The sequence below is a fragment of the Melozone crissalis genome, unplaced genomic scaffold (genome assembly GCF_028551555.1).
Source record: "Melozone crissalis strain CALT ecotype California unplaced genomic scaffold, PUWL_Pcris_2 ptg000057l_1, whole genome shotgun sequence".
In the NCBI taxonomy this organism is placed as follows: domain Eukaryota; kingdom Metazoa; phylum Chordata; class Aves; order Passeriformes; family Passerellidae; genus Melozone; species Melozone crissalis.
In genome coordinates, this window is record NW_026535835.1 from 8,089,642 (window position 1) to 8,108,552 (window position 18,911).

The 18,911-nt window shown below is 63.3% G+C and overlaps 1 protein-coding gene across 4 annotated transcripts in view; it reads right to left on the reverse strand.

The window, feature by feature from the left end:
• Positions 1–18,213, reverse strand: part of MYO18A (myosin XVIIIA) — a 36,567-nt gene extending 18,354 nt beyond the window's left edge. The window contains exons 1-13 of one of the 4 annotated variants that reach the window (XM_054287015.1): positions 18,186–18,213; positions 12,509–13,591; positions 5,111–5,146; positions 4,475–4,531; positions 3,854–3,941; positions 3,622–3,731; positions 3,367–3,543; positions 3,041–3,251; positions 2,675–2,817; positions 1,907–2,007; positions 1,755–1,818; positions 1,501–1,645; positions 85–96 (exon numbers count right to left, since the gene is read on the reverse strand). In XM_054287015.1, the coding sequence (XP_054142990.1) occupies positions 85–96; positions 1,501–1,645; positions 1,755–1,818; positions 1,907–2,007; positions 2,675–2,817; positions 3,041–3,251; positions 3,367–3,543; positions 3,622–3,731; positions 3,854–3,941; positions 4,475–4,531; positions 5,111–5,146; positions 12,509–13,516 (2,152 nt within the window). In that variant the 5' untranslated portion in view covers positions 13,517–13,591; positions 18,186–18,213. Of the gene's footprint in view, positions 1–84; positions 97–1,500; positions 1,646–1,754; positions 1,819–1,906; positions 2,008–2,674; positions 2,818–3,040; positions 3,252–3,366; positions 3,544–3,621; positions 3,732–3,853; positions 3,942–4,474; positions 4,532–5,005; positions 5,147–12,508; positions 13,592–18,185 lie in introns of all 4 variants that reach the window. The other 3 variants (XM_054287014.1, XM_054287016.1, XM_054287017.1) reach the window with 3 other exon arrangements.
• Between the last annotated feature and the right edge of the window lie 698 nt (positions 18,214–18,911).

The following is an 18,911-nucleotide window of genomic DNA, read 5'->3' on the forward strand; positions in this document are numbered from 1 at the left end:
CAGGGACACGGAAGCGGGGTGAGGGCGGCACGGGGGAGGGGGAAGCCAGAGACACACAGAGAACAGAACAGAACGGGACTTTACCTTCGTCGGCGTCTGCATTGCAAAGGGCAGCATGCACCATGCGAACAGAGACACGGGTTAGAAACAACGGCACACGATGGCACGGGGGGGGGGGGACACCCTCCTGCCACCATGCCACCGCACATGCCACGCCTGCCCCTCCCCAGGCACTGCTGCAAGGACAAACCGTGACCAGCATGGGGGTCCCTTCCCTTTGAGCCCCCCCGCACCGTGGGGAATGTTGGGGAGCAGCTCGGCTCTGCCCCAGCGCATGGGGAGCCGCTTTTGGATCCAAGGAGATTGTGGGGCTGGCGTAACTCAGCTCTGAGCACTCCCAGCATCCACGAGGCACAGGGGAGGCTTCAGCAGCAGCAGCAGCAGCACAGACTGGGGGTGGGATGCCCACCCCGAGCAGGATGCAGCAATGCTCCCCCCCAGCAGGATTTGGGATTCCCTCCCATAGCAGGCTCCCATGGAGAGGCTCCAGAGTTGCCTGAGCATCCCGCTGTGGTGGCTGCAGCGGGGCCCTGCTGCCCTCTAGTGCCCTGAGAGCGCCCCATGGGCCAGCACTGCACCCCAAGAGCACCCCACAGGCCAGCCCTGAGCCCCAGCGTGCGTCCAGACCCCTCTGGTCTCTCCTTCTTCATCCCCAGATCATCTTTTCCCCCGGGGCTGCAAATTCCCTGGATGCAGCCACCAGCTCCAGGTGCCCATTTTGGGATGACATGCCCAGCTCTCCCACCAGCGTGCAGCACCACAGGCAGAAAGAAAAAGCCACAGGGGGAGAAGAGCAGCCCCCAAAGCCAAATTTTCCACCCCCAGGAATGGACAGTAAAGCTGGTGCTGTGAGAAGCTCACACCCATGGTGAGTGCTGTGTGCCAGGGCAGCCCTGACCCACACCACCAAAGGTGCTGACAGGACTGGGATGGGACTCCTCACGAGCAGCAGGCAAATTTGGGGCTGCCAGGACCCAGCCAGGGTCAGGGTTGGTCCCAGCACACCAGCAGCATCCCAAGCCCCCATTTCAGCCCCCAAACCTGCATTGCATGGCACCCCCCAGAGCAGAGCCCTCCCCACTCCCATTACCAGCTCCATCTGCCAGTGGCTCTGCAAGGAGGATGGAGGGAAAGGTGTTACACTGGGAATGGGGGACACCCCCCAGCTGCCTCAGCCCCACCCAGGCCCCCACTCCCCCAGGCTGGCAGGGTGTGGGCATGTTCAATCCCCACCAGTTAATGAGACCACCCCAACCATGGGGACAAAGCTGGGTGCCCCAGAGCACTCAGGGTGGCAGGGCACTGTCCCTCAGCTGACACAGCCTCCCACCCTCTCCCCCAGGGCTTGGCTGCACTGCAGGCTGTTTGCAAGGTGTCTCTGGAACCCCTCACATCCCTCAGTCTCAAATCTCCCCTCATTTATGGCTCCCAGCTCGTTACCTTTGGTTGCCCCAGCAGCTCCCAGATGGTAGATGGCCCCCAGGATGAGCCAGAAGGCTTTCTGCTCATCTCCTGAGATGCCCATCACCTTCATGGCTGTCAGGAGCTTGCTGAACTGCTGGGTCGCCTTCTGCTTTTCCTCTGGCTGTGGAAAACAACAGGAGCCATTGGTCTGGGAGCCCAGCTCTGCCTCCCCCTGCACTGAAATGGGCCAGAGACCCCCATCTTCTCCTACAGCCCCCCATGGCAACAACCTTGGAGGGGGGCACGATGCCGAAGACATTGTTCTCTGCCAGGTGGTTGAAGTGAAGCTCAGTCCTGCAGGGACAAACACCACAATTGGCCCCATGGGGGAGGTCACAGGGACCCCCCCACGATGGAGACCATGCTCTCCCCCCCAGCTCACCTCAGGGTGCTGTCAGGGCAGGCCAGCAGGTAGTAGAAGACATTGAAGGTGGCCTCGTTGGCCGGGTGCCGGGCCACGCGCAGCTTCTCCAGCAGCAGGGTCTGCAGAGGGGGGACAGTGAGGAACTGTCCCCAAGTGCCCCACTCCCAATGACACCCCCAGCCCACCCCAGCCTCATCCTTGCTGCCTGCCCGGGGTCCCCATGGAGTTGTGAGGGTCTCCCTCCCACTGCAGGGCACCATGTGAATGCAAACGTCACCCAAGCAGCCCATGAGCATCTCTCCTCAGTGAATGCTACTAGAAGAGCATGGAGTACATCTCCTGGATTTTAAGGGCTCTGCTGTTATCACAACAACACTTTGGGACTGATTTGGGGACAAACTCAGCAAGGGATCCCATCTGATCTGGGTGTGAACAAGGACAAGAGCAGGATGCCAGGCTGCTGAGCACTGTGAGCATGGCTGTGCATCTGCAGCAGAGCTTGTAGTGTACAAAACACCAGGAGAATCATGGAATGGTTTGGATTGGAAGGGACCCGAAAGATCAGCGAGTTCCAAACCCCTGCCATGGGCAAGGACACTTTCCCCTATCCCAGGGTGCTCCAAATCCTGTCCAACCTGGCCTTGAACACTGCCACAGGGGATGGGGCAGTTACAGCTTCTCTGAACAGCACCCTTGTGAGGATGGACTGGATCCCACACCATGGGGAACCACGCTGGCAAGGATGGACCAGCTCCCCTGCTGAGGGGGCCACCCTGGTCCCCTCACCTGTACAGAGGCAGACGCCACCTGCCCGGCCTGGTCAAAGTCCAGGGAGATGATCTGGGAGAAGCGCGTGGCGTTGCCGTTCATGCCGGTGCTGCTATTGCCAAAAGCCTCCAGGATGGTGTAGAGAGCCTGCCACTTCTCCACTGCAGGAACAGAAGCAGAGCAGTGCAGGGGCTGTGCAGTGGGCAGGGGGCCAGAGCTGGCTGGGCAGGTGCTGCTGCTCCCTTGCACTGCAGCGGCCCCCAGGAGCACAGCAAAGGCACCGGTGTGACAGTGACAGCCAGTTTGGCGCGTGTCCAGCCACTGCCGCGTGCGTGGGGCTGTGACAAAGCAAAGGGCGCGTGCAGGCAGGACAGAGGCACTCACCAGAGAACACCTTGCCGGTGCTGCCGGCGATGGTGGCGAGGTACTGCACCAGGTGCTGGCAGTTGGTGGTTTTGCCGCTGCCGCTGGCGCCCAGCAGGACGATGGCCTGGTCCTGGCGGCTCATCAGCATGCTGCGGTACGCCGCCTGCGCCACCGCGTAGATGTGCGGGGACGTGTCCTCCCTGCGGCACCCCTTGAACATGTGCATCACCTGGTGGGGACAGCGAGGGGAAACGGAAAAGGGTCAGCACCCTGCCACCCCCACTGCCCCCTCTGTGCAATTCCAGCTGCTTGTCCCCTCTGGTGTGCCCCCAGAGCAGCGTCACCTTCTCGGAGTACATGGAGGGGGAGCTCAGCGGGTTGATGATGACCATGGTGGGCCCGGCGTAGGTGTGCAGGAGGTTGCCGCCGTAGCGCTGGCGCAGCGTGTGCAGCGTGCTGGACTCGTTGAGGTAGAGGAGGCTGGCGAGGTCCTCGACACGGTCACAGGACGGGGGGTTTGCCTGGCAGCGAGGTTGAGACGGGGCGGGTCAGGCGGGGAATGGGGATCAGGCCCGCCGGGCCCCGCCCCACAGCCCTACCTTCTCCACATCGTCCTCCTCCACCTCCAGGACGGCTCCATCGTGGTCCAGTTTCACCTTCACTTTGCCCTCAGGCAGGGGACTGCCCGCCTCTGGCCGCAGCTGGCTGCCTGTGAGGGGCACGGGGCACTCAGAGGGGCCGGGCTGGCAGCCCCCAGGGACACTGCAGGGGGGTCAGGGGGGCTCACTGTGCCACAGGAAGGACGGGGTGCTGTGTCCCAGCAGTGCTCACCCAAGGAGAAGCCATCCCTGTGCACCAGCCACACCTTCTCGGTCTCGTACCAGGCCTCCTCAGCTGCTATCTGCTCCTCTGTCTTGGCCTGTGGGACAGCAGATGTGGAGAGACTGTGGTGACCTGCCCCCTGCCCTGCCTCATCCCCTCCCCTCATCCCTGGGGCTGGAGGGAGCAGGGCTGGCTGGCCACAGGGGCATGTGCTGTACAGCCAGGCCACCTCCACAAGACACAAACCCTCCCAGTATGTCCCCAGTTTGCCTGCTGGGGACTCCAGTGGGTGCAGGGCTGCAGAGACCACCAGGGCCCTGCCACAGCTTGGGGCAGACATAAAGACACAGTGACCCACAGGCACATTCACTATGGACACCTCGGGTGAGCCTGGAGGGGCCAAGCTCCCAAACCACAGCCCTGAGAGCAGTCAGGATGCAGGGACACCAGACATGCTATGGGGACATGGGACATGCTGCAGGGACATGCTGTAGGGACACAGGACAAGGCACATCATGGAGTGACACAGGACATGGCACAGGACTCTGCCATGGGAAATGCCAGGCTGGTGGCCAGCACAGCGGGGATGTCCCTGGCACGAGGAGAGCAGGACGAGCTCCAAAGCCAAACCTGAGCTGCAGCAGGGACGGGGCCAAGGGGAGCTGCCGGCGCATCGTCCGCTGGACCCTGGCGAGGCCGAGAGAGGCGCTGAAGGCGAGAAGGGCTCAGCCCTGCCCCGCACACAGCACGGAAAGAGGGGATGGGGAGCGAGCAGGGGCAAAGCACCGCTGTGCCAAGCCCTGTGGGCACTCCTTGTGCCACGGCCACCTCTGTGGGCAGCGGGGTGGAAGGACACTGGCCACGAGGCCGTGCTGCCAAAGCCCTGGGGCTGGGGGTCACTGCACTGACCCCGCTCTGAGCTCTGCCAGCACCACGTGCCACAGCTGCTCCGGCACGAGCCATGCATCCTGCCTATGCCAGCACTCTGCCCCCTCACACCCTGCTCCACACCCTGCCCGCCCCAGCTGTGCCACCTCCACTGAGGGCACCCTCCTGGGACGTCTGGCTTCCCGAATGACCTCGCTGGGGTGGGGAGAGGCACCCAGCCCCGGCTGCCCCCACGGCAGCCCACGGAGCAGGGTGGGATGGGGGAAGCCTTACACTCCAGCAGGAGGCGCGGGCGCAGACGCCAGCCCAGAGGCACACAGAGGATGGCAGGGGGTCGCTGGTGGAGGCACAGGGCTCCTGAGGACGGGGGTACAGTACCTGGCTGGGTGCTGAGGCGGAGGCGGCGGGGTCCAGCTAACGGCAGCAAGGAAGGAGGAGAGAAAGAAGAGAGGGGGTGAGAGGGAGAGAGCAGAAGCAGCACTCTGACAAGCCACAGGGCCCCGGCACGGCCATGATCACACAGCAGCACCAGGACATCATCCATCCCAGCCACCACAGTGTAACTGGGCCCCTGCAGGGATGCAGGCAGTTCCCCATCCCCAGCACAGTCTGGGCAATGATCCCCAAACCCACCAACAGCCATGGTCATCCATTCCCTGCTGCCAGTGTCACCCACAGATGGACCATGGGGCTAGCAGCCAGACACAGGGGTACAGTCACTGTGTGCAGAGCACATGGCACATCTGGAGCAGCCACAGGCTGCCCATGCCTCCCCATCCCTGAGAGTGCAACACGCAAGCACCAACACCTCTGGAGTTACAGAAGTGGTGAAGATCCTCTCCAGCCGGAGCTGCGCCTCCTCAGATGGGCTCAGCACGGACTCGGGGCCAGGGGAAGCAGGGCCAGGGGCAGCCTGGAGGCAGAGCACCATTAGCTCCAGGCCAGCTGTCCCACAGCCCTCACAGCCCTGGCACATGGGCACCAGCAGGGCCCTTGCAAAGGCCCTCCCAGCCCTGCAGCCCATCAGTGCTTGGGGCGGGTCCCAGGGTGAAGGCACAGCTGGGTACCAGTGTGTACCCACAGTGTCCAGGGACCTGTGTCACCATCCTACACACCTGCTGGGGGGCAGCCGGGGCATTTTTCACAAGGGTCTGCCGCTTCTCGCTGGTCTGCAGCTTCTTCTCCACATGAAATGGAGGGGAGACAAGGGGCAGCATGATGGAGTGGCCACAGCACACACGAGTGCCCCAAAAAAATGACTCCCACCCGCACCACACATCTGAAAACCACTGCAAACCATGCAGGTGAGTTCACACCATGCTGCACTGGGGGTCAGAGCATCCCCTGTTGTGCACACACCGGTACCTTGTGCCTCTCCAGGGCCGTGGGTTTCTGAGCAGACGCCTTTGCCGGCTCCGCTTTCCCTCCTGAAAGCTGCACTGGTGGCTCTGGCTTGGCTTCAGCGCCCGGGGACGGGGACAGCTTTGTGTCCCCACCAGCAGGCTCCCGGGGCTTCTCCTGCCTGTCCCCCGGCCGGAGCCGCGGCCGGTGCTCCTTGGTTTTGCCCTTGGCCATGAGGGTTTTGAGCCCCTCTGAGATCTCATCCTTGGGCTCCGGCTTGGCAGGGGCTGCGGGCAGCACGGCGGGGGGAGGTGGCGGGGCTGGGGGAGCTGGGACGGCAGCACGCCCTCCTTCCTCCTTCCTCGGGGGTGGCACCGGCTCAGAAGACTTGGCATCCCGGCCTGGCTCCTTGGCAGTGCCAGCGTCCTCCCCGGGCAGGACTTTGCGCACCACCTTGCGCACCACCCGCACCACCTTGCGGCGGGACAGCCCCTGGCCGTCAGCGCCCGGCGCCTCGGGGGCTGCGCCCTCCAGCCCGTTCTCTGCCGCCCCGTTCAGCACCGGCTCGGGGCTCTTCCCTCTGCCAGGAGGTGGCTCGGGGCTCTTGGCGGGCTCGGGGCTCTTCACAGGCTCAGGTTTTGGGGGTTCAGCCTTCGGGGGCTCAGCTTTGGGGGGTGCAGATGCTGCATCCTTCGGGCTCTCTGACTGCAGCCACAATGAGAGCGGTGTGAGTGGAGGGCCAGCCTCCACTGCTGTTTGGGGCTCTGCCCTGCCATGGAGCACAGCTCCTGGCCACAGCCCAGCACTGGGTATTGCAATAATTACCACAGCACCCTTCCCCACCAGCCTACAGGCCCACAGTGGATCCCAGGGCAGGGAGCATGGTGACCTCCCTGCCCCACAAACAGTGACCATTCAACCCCCAGGCTGACAGCATGGGGGCAAAACTCAGTGCTCAGGGCATCACTAAGCCCATGACCCTGCATGGTGTCCCCAGGCCCTGTCACAGGGGCTGTTCCCACCAAGGACAAGCCCCATCCCCAAAAGCTCCACCCTGCCCGTGCCCTGTGACACTTACAGCCCCATCCTCCTTCACGGGTCTTTTCACAGCTAAAGATTTGTCCTCGTCCTTGACCTGAGGGTCAGACAAACAAGAGGAGCACCTTTTAACCCACTGTGGGGCCTTGCTGCAGGAAAACCTTCTGGGACCATCACTCCATGCCAGCCCAAATTTACAGCCCACTGCAGGGACAAGGACGTGTGTCCTCCCAGGCTTCCCATCAGCCAAAAAAACGGGGGTGAAGCACAGAGATGCAAACCCCAAAGGTGGGAGAGGTGCTCTGCCCACCTGGCCTGGGCCCTCTCACCATCAGCAGCCAGTGAGGGAGGTGGTCCAGAGTGCCACCACCCCTCCTGCAGGATTCTGTCACTGTACACGTCACCCCCAGCCAGTGTCACAGCACGTTTTAAGTGTCACCAGCTAATCTCTGCAGCACGTGGGACATGCCAGATCCCTGCTGACCCGGGGCAACCAGAGGCCTCTGCGGGGGGTTGGGCAGCCAAACCCTGCTCTGAGCTGAGCCTCTGGGTGCCGAGACTGGCTGTGACACTGCAGTGGTGCATCCTGTAGGCAGCACACCCTGAATGCCCGCACAGAGCTGCTCCTGGGTGGCAGGTGGCACTGGGGTGGCTCACACTGTGTTAGGGGTGGCACCAGACACTCACAAAGCCGTTAGTGATGGTGTTAGTGATCACATGCATGGCTGTGCTGGTGACACCAGCCCTGGCCAAGCTCCCAGCTGCCCAGCACAGCCCCTGTCACAGCAGCACAGTGAGACTGGGAGTGAGTGCTGCTCCAAACATGGTGCCAGCACTGGGTGAACTGGGGGGAGCTGGTCAGCAGAGTGACCCAAACGTGGGGTACAGGCAAACATGCAAGAGAGACTTCCCTTCTGCTCCCAGAACGCAAACCGGGATGAGAACGCCATGGTGATGTCTCATGGAGCTGCAGCCCTGGCTGGGGAGAGAGGGAGAGGTGAGACTGACTGGGACAGCACCAGACAGAATGCCAAACCACAGCCCAGGGCACAGGCACGTGCCCTTCCCCACCTGGCATCCTCAGGAATGGGGGTCTGAGCCCACCTGGACCTGCTCAGCAAACAAACAGCGCCCACAGGGGGCTCTGGGGACAGACAGGTGACCAGTTTGAGACCCACCAAAACTCACTGTGTAAAAAAAACCCCTTTAGTCAGACTGTAGGACCGTGGCCCCATTCCCCTAAGGGGGCCAGCCCGCTGCGGTAAGCAAATGCCAGGGTGAGGGAAGGGATATTTTCTGCCCCAGCTCCCTGCTTGCCCTGACAGCCTGGGTTTATTCTGAGCCTGACCCCGTGCCAGAGTCCAGGCAGCTCTAGTGGGACCTGCTGCCCTGGATGGCACCCACTGTCCAACCCCAGGCTGTGCCTGGGGCCACTGGGGAGAAGCCCCTCTCAGGGCCAGGCGTGGCACAGGGGAGCACCAAAGCAACCCAGCAGTCTGGGAGGACACCCCTGTCCCCCCAAAGTGTCACCATGGTGTGAAATCCCAGCATGGGGGTCTAGAGACAAACCCACCTGTGGGTCAGAACCCCCAAACCCTCTGCCCACAGCGCTCCCACCTCCAAGCAGCCTGGCACTGCCACAAAGCTCTCCAGAGAGCACCGGCCACGAGGTCCCCACCACAAACAACCCCAAAACACCCCAGGGGTGGGTTCAGCCTCTCAATCCCCGATCCCAGCACCAGAACCATCTCCCAGGTACCCCCCTCGTGCTCCCCCAAGCCGTGCTGGCCACGCTGGGGTCCCCACCTTACCAGAGGGAGCAGGAGAAGGGTTTCGGCCGGGGCGAGCGCGGCACCGCACGGGAGAGGCACCGGAGGGGCGGCAGCCGGCAGCGGGGACAGCTGGGCTGATAGGGCCACCCTAAAAATAGCCCAGGAATGCGAGGGCCCCGCCGGCCGGAGCAGCAGCAGCCGGAGGGAGAGCTGGGGGGGGACACTGGGGCCTCGGCACCAGCAGCACCGTCACCATCACCGCTGCCAGAGGAAGTGATGTGGGCTCCAGGAACTGCCCGGCCTCCCTGCACCGTCTGCCAGAGAGAGTGGGACAGACACCCCCGGGCCCAGTGCAGCTGTGGAGCTGGGGGGGCCAGGGAGGGCTCTGTGCCTCACAGGATGGGCTTGCACAATCCACACCCCTGGGTGCCTGCTGTGGTGCCAGGCGGCGCAACCCGGACGCTTCTCGCTCCTCCTCTGGCTTTGCCACGAACACCAGATCCCCCAAAATGTTCTGGGGGACAGATAGCACCCCAGCAACACATGGTAAAGGTGTTTTCATGGCAAAGCTGCCTCTGGAAGTTCAAGGTGTCCCTGGACACAGTGTGGACAAGGGGATGAGGGTCAGGGGCATGGAGGAGCAGTGGTGACACAGGCATGGCACACTGGGACCCCAGCTGGCAGCTGAGCAGGTCCCTGCCCAACCAAAGTGAGACAGAAGTGCCCTGAGCAAATAAACATTCCCAGAGGAAGCAGGGGCATAGCCTGGCACACCCCAGTGCACGAGGGACAGGCCACATCAAACACCCTTGGCAGGGCTGGCAAAACACAGCAGAGAGTGCCTGCAGTGACACGGGTGTCCCCAGGTAGCACAGGCATGCAGCCACCTCCACCCAGCCCAGCTGTTTGGTGACAGCAGCATTTCTGCCTGGCCAGCATTTTTCTCTCATTCCTAAGCCAGGAAATTCAGCACACACACACCAGCCCGTGGCTGAGCCCACTGGATACAAGCCCCCTCCCAAGACCCCAACACACTGGGACATCACAGCAGCACCAAACCCTCAGTGAGAGCAGAAAAAGAGCCAAATAAAGAACTTGCCAAGCACAGGAAAATGATAAAAATGCCCCTGACACGATGAGAGTCTCACACTCCCACGCTGGTGGGATATGGGGAACCCAGCCACGCCATGGCACCCTGGCACAGCGACCTGCAGGGAGGGACCTGTGTGCCCGTGGACCGTGGCACACAAGGTCAGCCAGCACAGCCACTGGATGCCTGTGGCCCTGCTGAAGCACTGGAGTGGTCAGAGGCGTTTCTGGAATATTTCTGGAATATTTCTGCTGGGCCGGCGCACGCCTGGGCCCTGCCTGAGGAATTCGGTCAGTAAATAAATAAATACAAAGTGTGGAGCTGAGCCAGCCCAGCTGCCCCACACTGGGAGCAAGGCTGGGACACGGAGGGGTTTCACCCCAGCCCCAATGCCAGGTCATGCCGTGCCACCAGCTGTCCCCTGTCACCCCACAGCACTGAGAGCCCCCCAAGAGGCAGCAGGTGCTGGCACTGCCCAGCCAGGTCCATGGGGACAAGGGTGACCCAGCACAGACCCTGTGAGAGGGTTAAACCCCCCATAGGGCACAGAGGGCCCAGCACCATCCCTCTCCAGCCAGGGAGGGGCTTCCAGAGCAACAGCCCAAAATATGTCTATAATTTCCTGTTTCAAAAAGGATCATTTTTATTTAAATTAGGACCAGAAACATTCCAGGGAGCTTAGCGGGGCCTGGGGGAGAGCCGGGCCTCCCTGTGTGCCAGCACCTTGTGTGAGGGACCCCCAGCTGCACCCAGCACCCCGGTCTGGGCTCCCTAGCACCAGCAAAGCCACAGTGTGTCACTGTGGTGCACCATGAGGAGGAGGAGGAGGAGGAGGCGTCCTGTGCCAGTGCTGTGAGGGCACCCCACAGCACAGACCCTGCCAGCTCTCTGACCAGCTCCCACCAGCTGATGCTGTCAAACCACACCATGTTCCAGCACAAGGCTGCACGTTGCAGCCTCTCCCATGCAGCCCCAAGGGCACTGGTGACTCCTCTCCCCCTTCCCAGCCCAGCTTGGCATTCCTGGAAGGCACAGGCACCTCGCTGGTCCTCTGTGCGTGACATCCAACACACACCTGCCTCCGTGCCAAGGCACAGCTGTGCCCTGTGCCCACACAGGGCTATCCCACCAGGGGTTATCCAGGTGTTCACACAGGGCTATCCCACCAGGTGTTATCCAGGTGCCCACACAGGGCTATCCCATCAGGGGTTATGCAGGTGTATATACAGAGCTATCCCACCAGGGGTTATCCAGGTTCACACAAAGCTATCCCACCAGGAGTTATCCAGGTGCCCACACAGGGTTATCCCACCAGGAGTTATCCAGGTGCCCACACAGGGTTATCCCACCAGGGGTTATCCAGGTATCCACACAGGGTTATCCCACCAGGAGTTATCCAGGCATCAGTGCCCCATGTCCACACACCAGGGGTTATCCAGTTGTTCACACAGGGCTATCCCACCAGGGGTTATCCAGGCATCAGTGCCCCATGTCCACACACCAGGGGTTATCCAGGTGTCCCACCAGGGATTTTCCAGGCAGCAGTGCCCGCTGATGCCTGCAGGGCTCCAGGAGGAGCTGCAGGAAAGGCACCGCTCTGGCTCGGTGCAGACTCCACCCTGCAGTGCCGGCATCTGCTCGAGGAGCAGCACATGGAGCCCCGTGGTCACCCTCACTCCATCCTGGCCACCAACCCACAGGCACAGGGCATAGTGTGGCTCTCCCCAGTGCAGCCAACCTGCTCTGCAGGCACAGGCACCCTCCTCCCTCAAGGAAGGCTTAAAAATACACAAAACAAGTCCAGTTTTGCAGTAAACAACACCACTCTGCTGCACCCCTGGCACCACAGAGGGGGTGCAGCCCTGCAGGATGCTGCATTTGGGGGGCTCTGCTGGGGTGCCAGCTGGCCAGGACGCTGGTTAGCCTGCGGCAGGGTCAGCAGTGCCGGGCAGCAGGCGTGAGGGATGTGGGTCACCCAGCCATTAAGTTTCTATTTATACAGCAGCAGCAGCAGCAGCAGTAGCTGCGTACACAGGGCTGTGCACGCCGGCAGCAGCTCCCGGCCCCTGGCACGCTGTGTGCCTGCCCCAGTCCCCGGGGAGGATCCCTGTGGGGGACGCCAGTGTGGGCAGTGGAGCAAGCAGTGTCCTTCTGCAAAGCAGCCTTTGGAATTTCCTGGCAGCGAGGAGCAAAGCTCCCTTCTCAGCTGAACTATGCTCAGTCAGCAAAGAGATGAGGACATACTCCCCGCAGGCAATGCAGAGCTGGGCTCTCCTCTAGCAGGAGGAAAACCCAACCCAACAGCACCCTGAGCGCTTTGGGGGGCAAAACCCACCAGTGATGATTTGCAAGACCTGATGCACCACTGCTGCATCCCTGCCACAGCCTCCCACTCCTCCCTGTGCATCCTGGCTGGAGCAGCCCCAGCACCCGCTGTTTCCCACAGCCCTTGCCAACCCAAACACCCCCACGAGGACGCTGGCACTGGCAGCACCCAGGCCTGGCAGTGCCCACGGCGGGGACAGCGTTACTCACATCCCAGGCAGCACGGCGTGTCCCCTGGCCGCCCCGCAGCCAGCAGCGGCTCAGCTCGCTCAGCTCCAGGATGGGCTGCACCTTCAGCTGCACCGTGTCCCCCGACTGCCGGATCATCTCCACGATCTCGTCCCGGGATTTGCTCTCCACGTTCCTCCCGTTGATCTCCACCAGCCGGTCTCCCGGCACCAAGCCCAAGGCCAAGTCCTTGGTGCCGGCTCCGGGCTCGGCGAAGTGCACGACGCGCCGGTACGCCTGCCCGTCGGGGCCGCGGTCCAGCATGGTGGTGCGGCGCAGGGAGAAGCCGAAATCGCCCGTGTTGCGCCTCTGCAGCTCCAGCTGCCGTGGCGTGGGGGGCTGCGGGGGCACCAGGGCGGGCAGCCGAAGCTCGGCAGGGAACTTCTTACCAATGAGCTCCGGCACCCTGGCACGCAGGGAGGCGGCAGGAGGGGTGCAGGGCTGTCCGGGGGGAGCCCCCTGCTTGTCCAGCGGGGTGTCCAGCATGCGCACCTCCACCTGAGGGGAAGGGGCTGCTGAGTGCTCAGAGGGTGTGGAGGTCTCTGAGGTGCTCTCATCCCGGCTTTTCTGGGAGAAGGAGAAGCGTTTGACAATCACCTGGGAGTTCTGCTTGGCCAAGGAGCCGAACTTGGCTGCCCGCTGCAGCACCGAGCCCTTGAAGTTGGTATCGTCCGCCTTGAGATCGTCGCTGGAGCTGGCCGTGCTCAGGTGGCCTGAGTCCAAGATGATGCTGCCCCGGTTGCTGTCAGAGTCAATATCTGTGAGGTGCAGCTCAGAGCCACTGGCCACTTTAATGGGAATGGGGTTGGAGATCTCCAGGCGGGTCTTGGAGTCCCGCTTGGAGGCACGGTTGAGGTTGAAGAAGCCCCGGCGCATGCTCATCTCCTCCAGGCTCTTGAGTTCAGCTGCTGACATTCGCTCCTTTTTCTCCTTCTTCTTCTCCTTCCGGGCCCCATCCTTCTCTTTGTCCTTCTTCATCAGGTTGAACATGGTGGACAGAGGCTTGGGGCACTCTTGCCCCCACAGCAGGGCACTGGGCTGGGGCGCCGGTCACAGCACAGCCGCCTGTGCAGAAGGACAGACAGGAAGGTGCCATCAGAGAGCAGCACAGCCAACACCCACCCACCACCCCTCCATCCACCCTACTGGTCACGCCAGCTGCCACCCCCAGCCCCTGAGCCATGTTCCAGCATTCCCACCCTCCCAGGGGATTGCAGCACATCAGGGCTGAGACTGCCCCAGTTGATGTGTCCTCACCCCGGCTGGGCATCAAGCCCCAGGGATGCAACGGGGATGGCCCTGTACCCCCAGGGTCCCCCCAAAAGAAGCCTAGAAACCTGGCAGTGCCTGGCACTAGGGCTGACTGCAGGCAAGACCCTCAGCAGCTCAGGAGCCGTTTTGGAGCAGCATGGGTGGGCAGGGAAGAAAATATCCTGGTGGCTTTTGCAGCAGTTACTGCCGGCAGGGACATTCCCCAGGGCAAAACCCCCATCCCATCCAGCCACCAACGTCCTGCCTGCTGTTCAAAAGCCCCTTGTTGAGGAAACAGAGGCCTTTCTGCTGCTCATCCTGGCTCTGGCCACCGCAAACCACAGGGGCTGCCGTGGGCAGAATCCCCACCAGGGAGGAGCCGGAAACACGGCCTGGAGCGAAGGTTGCTCTAATAAACAGGAACCTGTAAAATCACATCCCTCCCAACACTGATAAGTGTCTAATTTTAGCCAGGGCGACGCAGAGGCTCGTGACGCTGCCGGCGACCTCCAGGAACAGAGGCTCTTTCATTTGGGCATCCCGCGCAGAGCGGGGGGAGCACCCAGTGCCAGTGGGAGAACTGTGGCTGGGCAGAAAACTCCTGGAAAATCCCGTGTGCACCCAGTGCCTGGGGACAGCCAGTGCCTGGGGGCACCCACAGCCTCACCCTGCACGGGGGGCTGTGGCTCCCCTCTGCCCCTGGGGTAACTGGTGGCCCCCCCTCAGCCTGCATTGAGCGCTTGGGCTGTGGATAAACAACTCCAAAGTGGAGCAGGCGGCTGGCAGTGCCTGCAGGACGGGCTGACAGCTATATATAACAGGGCAGGAAACTGCACAGGAACTTAACCTCAGCACAAAGGACAACAGGAAAGCTCCCCACGTTTGAAGCATCTGCTTTAGAGCTCTCTGACGGGTGTGGGGATGAGGTTTGGGCAGCCATGGGGATGGGCAGTGCAGCTCTGCCTGGGGTGCACGGGTGTGCTGTGCTGTGCCAAGCTGCACCTTGGCTCCAGCACAGCATCAGCACTGCATCACCATCACTGCCTGGACCATCTCCCTGCAAGGACACATGGTCTGCACTGCCCTTGAACACACCCAGTGGGACAAGGGAAACCCGTTTTCCTCTTGACAAAGCCATCCAGGGATGGCAGGGAACTCCCTGAATCTCGCTGCCCCTCGGGGCTGGGACAGGAGCACGCATGCCCGGGAGAGGCCTGGCCACAGGGCAGGTGAGGACAGAGCCCTGCAAGCCATGGCACAGTGCTGGCTCTGGGTGTGTGATACCTCTGAGGCAGTGAGGGGAAGCAGCCTGAGGGACAAGGTCAGGCTTGCAAGGCTCCTGGCCATGGCCAGAAGGGCTGCCACAGTTGTGCTCACACCACCCAGCCCCAGGGCTCTGGCTGCTCTGCCCTGCCTGCAGCAACTGGGGCTTTACCCAGACCCACAGCAGGACCTGGGTAGGGTAGGGCCCCAAAACACATGAAAACACCCCACTTCCTTTCTCCTCTCCCAGAACTGCTGGCTGTGGGATGATCACTGACCCGAACCAGGGGACAGCACAGCCCCTTCTCATGACCTGCAGCAGGTGCTGTCACAAAGGGCACCATGGCCATGCCATCCTGGGGGCTGCTCCCTTGTGCCAGGACCTCAGCACAGACAATGGCAGGGAGAGAACCTGCACCTGCTCCTGTCCCCGCTGTGTGCCACATGCCACTGCTACCACACTGCCTGGGCATCCCTGAAGCTGCACAAAAGGGCTGCACCCCTGGCAGCACCCCGTGCTCACCTGGGGCAGGGAGGGGGCTGCAGGGATCCTTCCCGGGGATCCCTTGGGAGCAGAGCCACTCGCCAGGCAGGTGCTGGTTGGAGCCAGGGCGCCAGGAGCCGGGCGGCCAGCGCGCTCTTTGTCCTCGGTGGTTTCTCTCTCGGCACACAGGCTGCCTCCCAGCCTTTGTACGCTCAACAAAAAGGGGGAACAGCGTTCCCAGCCGCATCGCTAATCAGGCAGCACTGGCGGCCACTGCCGCAGCCACGTGTGCCCCACTCAGGGCCACAATAGGCAGCAGTGGGGCAGGCACACAGGACTCTGTGGGCTGGGGAAAGCACCGCAGCGTCCGCCCTGCACTGATGTCCCCAGCCCGTGTGTTGTGCCATTGTGGTTTGCTCCCTTTTCCCCAAGCAGCCTCCCGCCACGGATGGGTGCAGCCCGATGCCGTGAGCAGGAGGAGGCTGCTGAGCCGAGCGGCTCCTGAATTTCTGATTCAGACCCAAGGCGCCTTCCCTGGCTCAGCCCGGGCTTGCTCCGGGACTCCCCTCGGCCAGGCGTGAGCATGAGCCCTGACAGGGAAGGGAGAGGCACCCGCCGGCGCTCTGGGATCGCACGCGAGGATGCTGCTGTGACACTGGGCTGGCAAAGATGAGGACATCACCTTGGAAGGGCCAGATGGCAGAAAGGGAGACGCATCTCAACGCTCCCCAGGCCAAAACCCTCCCTGAGCCCCCAAGCAGGTGCTGGATGCACCTTCCCCCATGTGCCCCCAGCAGAGGCAGCAGCCCCTGTGTCCCTGCCAGGGCGCCGGGGAGGTGCAGGCAGGGAGGAAGGCGTTCACTGAAACTCCCAGCCACTCCTTCCCTCCTCGAGACGCAATCTCGTCCGACACGCTCCCGCGCAGGGACCTGCACGGCGAGTTCCACGCTCGCCTGCCCTCCCTGCTCTGCTCCCCGATGCCGGCAGTGGGGCTCTGCTCCCACACCACTTTGGCACACGAGCTGGTGGCTGTGCCCTCCTCGGGCACACCGTGTTGGGGCAGCTCATGGCCTGGCTGTGCCCAGCCAGGAAGGGATGATTCCGTGCCAGGGAACAGGAGCTGCTGGCAGCGATTCCGAGCAGACAGGCCAGCTCCTATGCAGGGCAAGTGGGAGCTGACCCGCGTGATGGCTCCTTGCTGAACACAAGTTTTCCACAGAACAAGGAAATTTAGGGGGTTTCCAAATCCCTCTGCAGTGCCTTCACTTATGGACAATGCTGGAATGTGTCAAGAGGAAAACAATCCCGGATCTACCTGACTCACAGCCAGGATGTGCTACCAGGCTCTCCCCAGAGCAGGATTTCAGGCCCTCCTGGTGCAGGAACCCCATGTCCAACAGCAAAGGGGGATCAGACTGGTTATGAGGGGTCACCCCAGGCCAGGAGGGTGCATGGGGTTCAAGCACCTGCCTCGCCCCAAAGCTGGGAATGACACAGCTCAAGAGGTCTAACAGGGTAGGCCTATAGGTAATGGGGCAGGATCTTGGCAGGGCTGCCAGGTGGGACGTGGTTCCATGACCAGCTGGAGGGGTCAGGTGGGTTGCAGCCCCGTTAGCACAGGGCACACAGCTCCCTCATCATCACCCTTATCTGGCCCCAAATTCACAGCCTGTTGCCCTGCATGGCCCAGCCCACGGCAAAGGTGAAGGGCCGAGCCACAGCTCGTCAGGGGCAAAGTCCAGGGCTGGTGCAGGTGCTGTGGGAACACCCAGATCCCGATGGGAGCTGGAATGGGGCAGTGGGCAGAGGTCCCCCAGTGCCAGGGCCAGCCTTGGGGTGTAGGAATACACGGCCATGTGCCCACACTCTCCTGTAATTGCCCTAAGTTTAGCTCTGGCACTCGCTGACCAGACAATTTGCATCTCACAGGCCGGCTGGAAACCACACGATTTAGGGACGCGCATCCCAGCCCTCGCCCGATGCTCCACATATTCCTCTCTGGGAAAATTAACAGGCACCGGGCTGGCCACAGCCCTGCGAGCCACCACCACCCCCAGCACAGCAGCTCGCTGAGTGCCACCCACCCCTCCCTGTCACTCTAAAAGGTGGCTCAGGTGCCAGTGGCACCGATGTGGTTAGCGGCGAGCCAGGCTAATGGCTTTGGATGCAATTCCCGGTGGAGTGGGAAAGGCCCAGGCCAGCGGGTTCTCCCTGGGAGCATTCCCCGGGAGCCCTGCAGCAGCTGCTGGGGCACCCAACACGGAGCACCTGACACGGGGCATCCTGCGGGGGGGACACGCGGGGACACCGCACGCAGAAACGCACCCCGCACAAGGTGACACACACACACATGCAAACACGCACACGAGTGACACCGGGCGCTGCGAGACAAGAGCGGGCCATGCGCCCGCCCGCACCCCGCAACCGGGGGGCGGCACCGAGGGGTCCGCACACACCCACCCACCCACCCACCTACAGCGGCCGTGCAACGCCGCGGGGGCACGGGCACGGCTCGGCTCGGCTCGGCCCGGCCCGGCCCGGCCCGCCGGGGGGGCGATGCAGCCGCGGCCCGGCCGGCGCGGCGGGCGGTGCGTGCCGGTGCCCCGGCGGCGGTGCGGGCGGGCGGCGGCCGGTGCCGGTGGGATGGCGGCGGGTACTCACCCGGCGGCGGCGGCGGAGCGGGGCCCGGTGGCGGCGGCGGCGGCGGAGCGGGGCCCGGTGGCGGCGGCGGCGGCGGTGCCGGGCCCCGGCGGCGGCGCGGGGCGGGGCGCGGCGGGGCGGGGCGGCCCCGCACCGGGGCGGGCACTGCCGGCTCTGCGCGCGCCGCCCGCCGCGCCGGGCGCGGCTCCGCTCGGCACCGAGGGGAACGGAGCGGGGCGGAGAAGCGGACCTGCCCACCCGAGAACCGCGCTGAACCCGCAGCCCGGCTGTAACACCGTGCGGAGCGGCGCCCGCAGCCGGTACCGGCGCAACAGCCCCCGCACACCCACGAAGCGGGGTGACCCCGCACACCGCCCCCCGCAGTCACACACACGGTGTGTGCACACCCCCGGTGTGACACGGTGACACTCCCCGCACGCTCACACCCCCGATCCTCACACACTCACGCGTTGTGAGCTCGCACTGTGCACACACGCAGCCCCGTGCAGCGCACAATGCACACACGCACTCGTGGGGGTCTCCTTTTGGGAGGAATCCCATCAGGAACAGCACTGGATCCACACAGGGACGGCTCCAGGCTGCTGGCCAGAGCAGGGTGATGGGAGCCTGCTGGCCCCAGTGCAGGGAGTACAAAGCTGGCCGTGGCAGAGCTGCCTGAAGAGCCATTCTGCAGCTTCTCCCGCAGCACCTGTCCCCGGCGAGGGCTGACTGTGGGACTGACTGTGG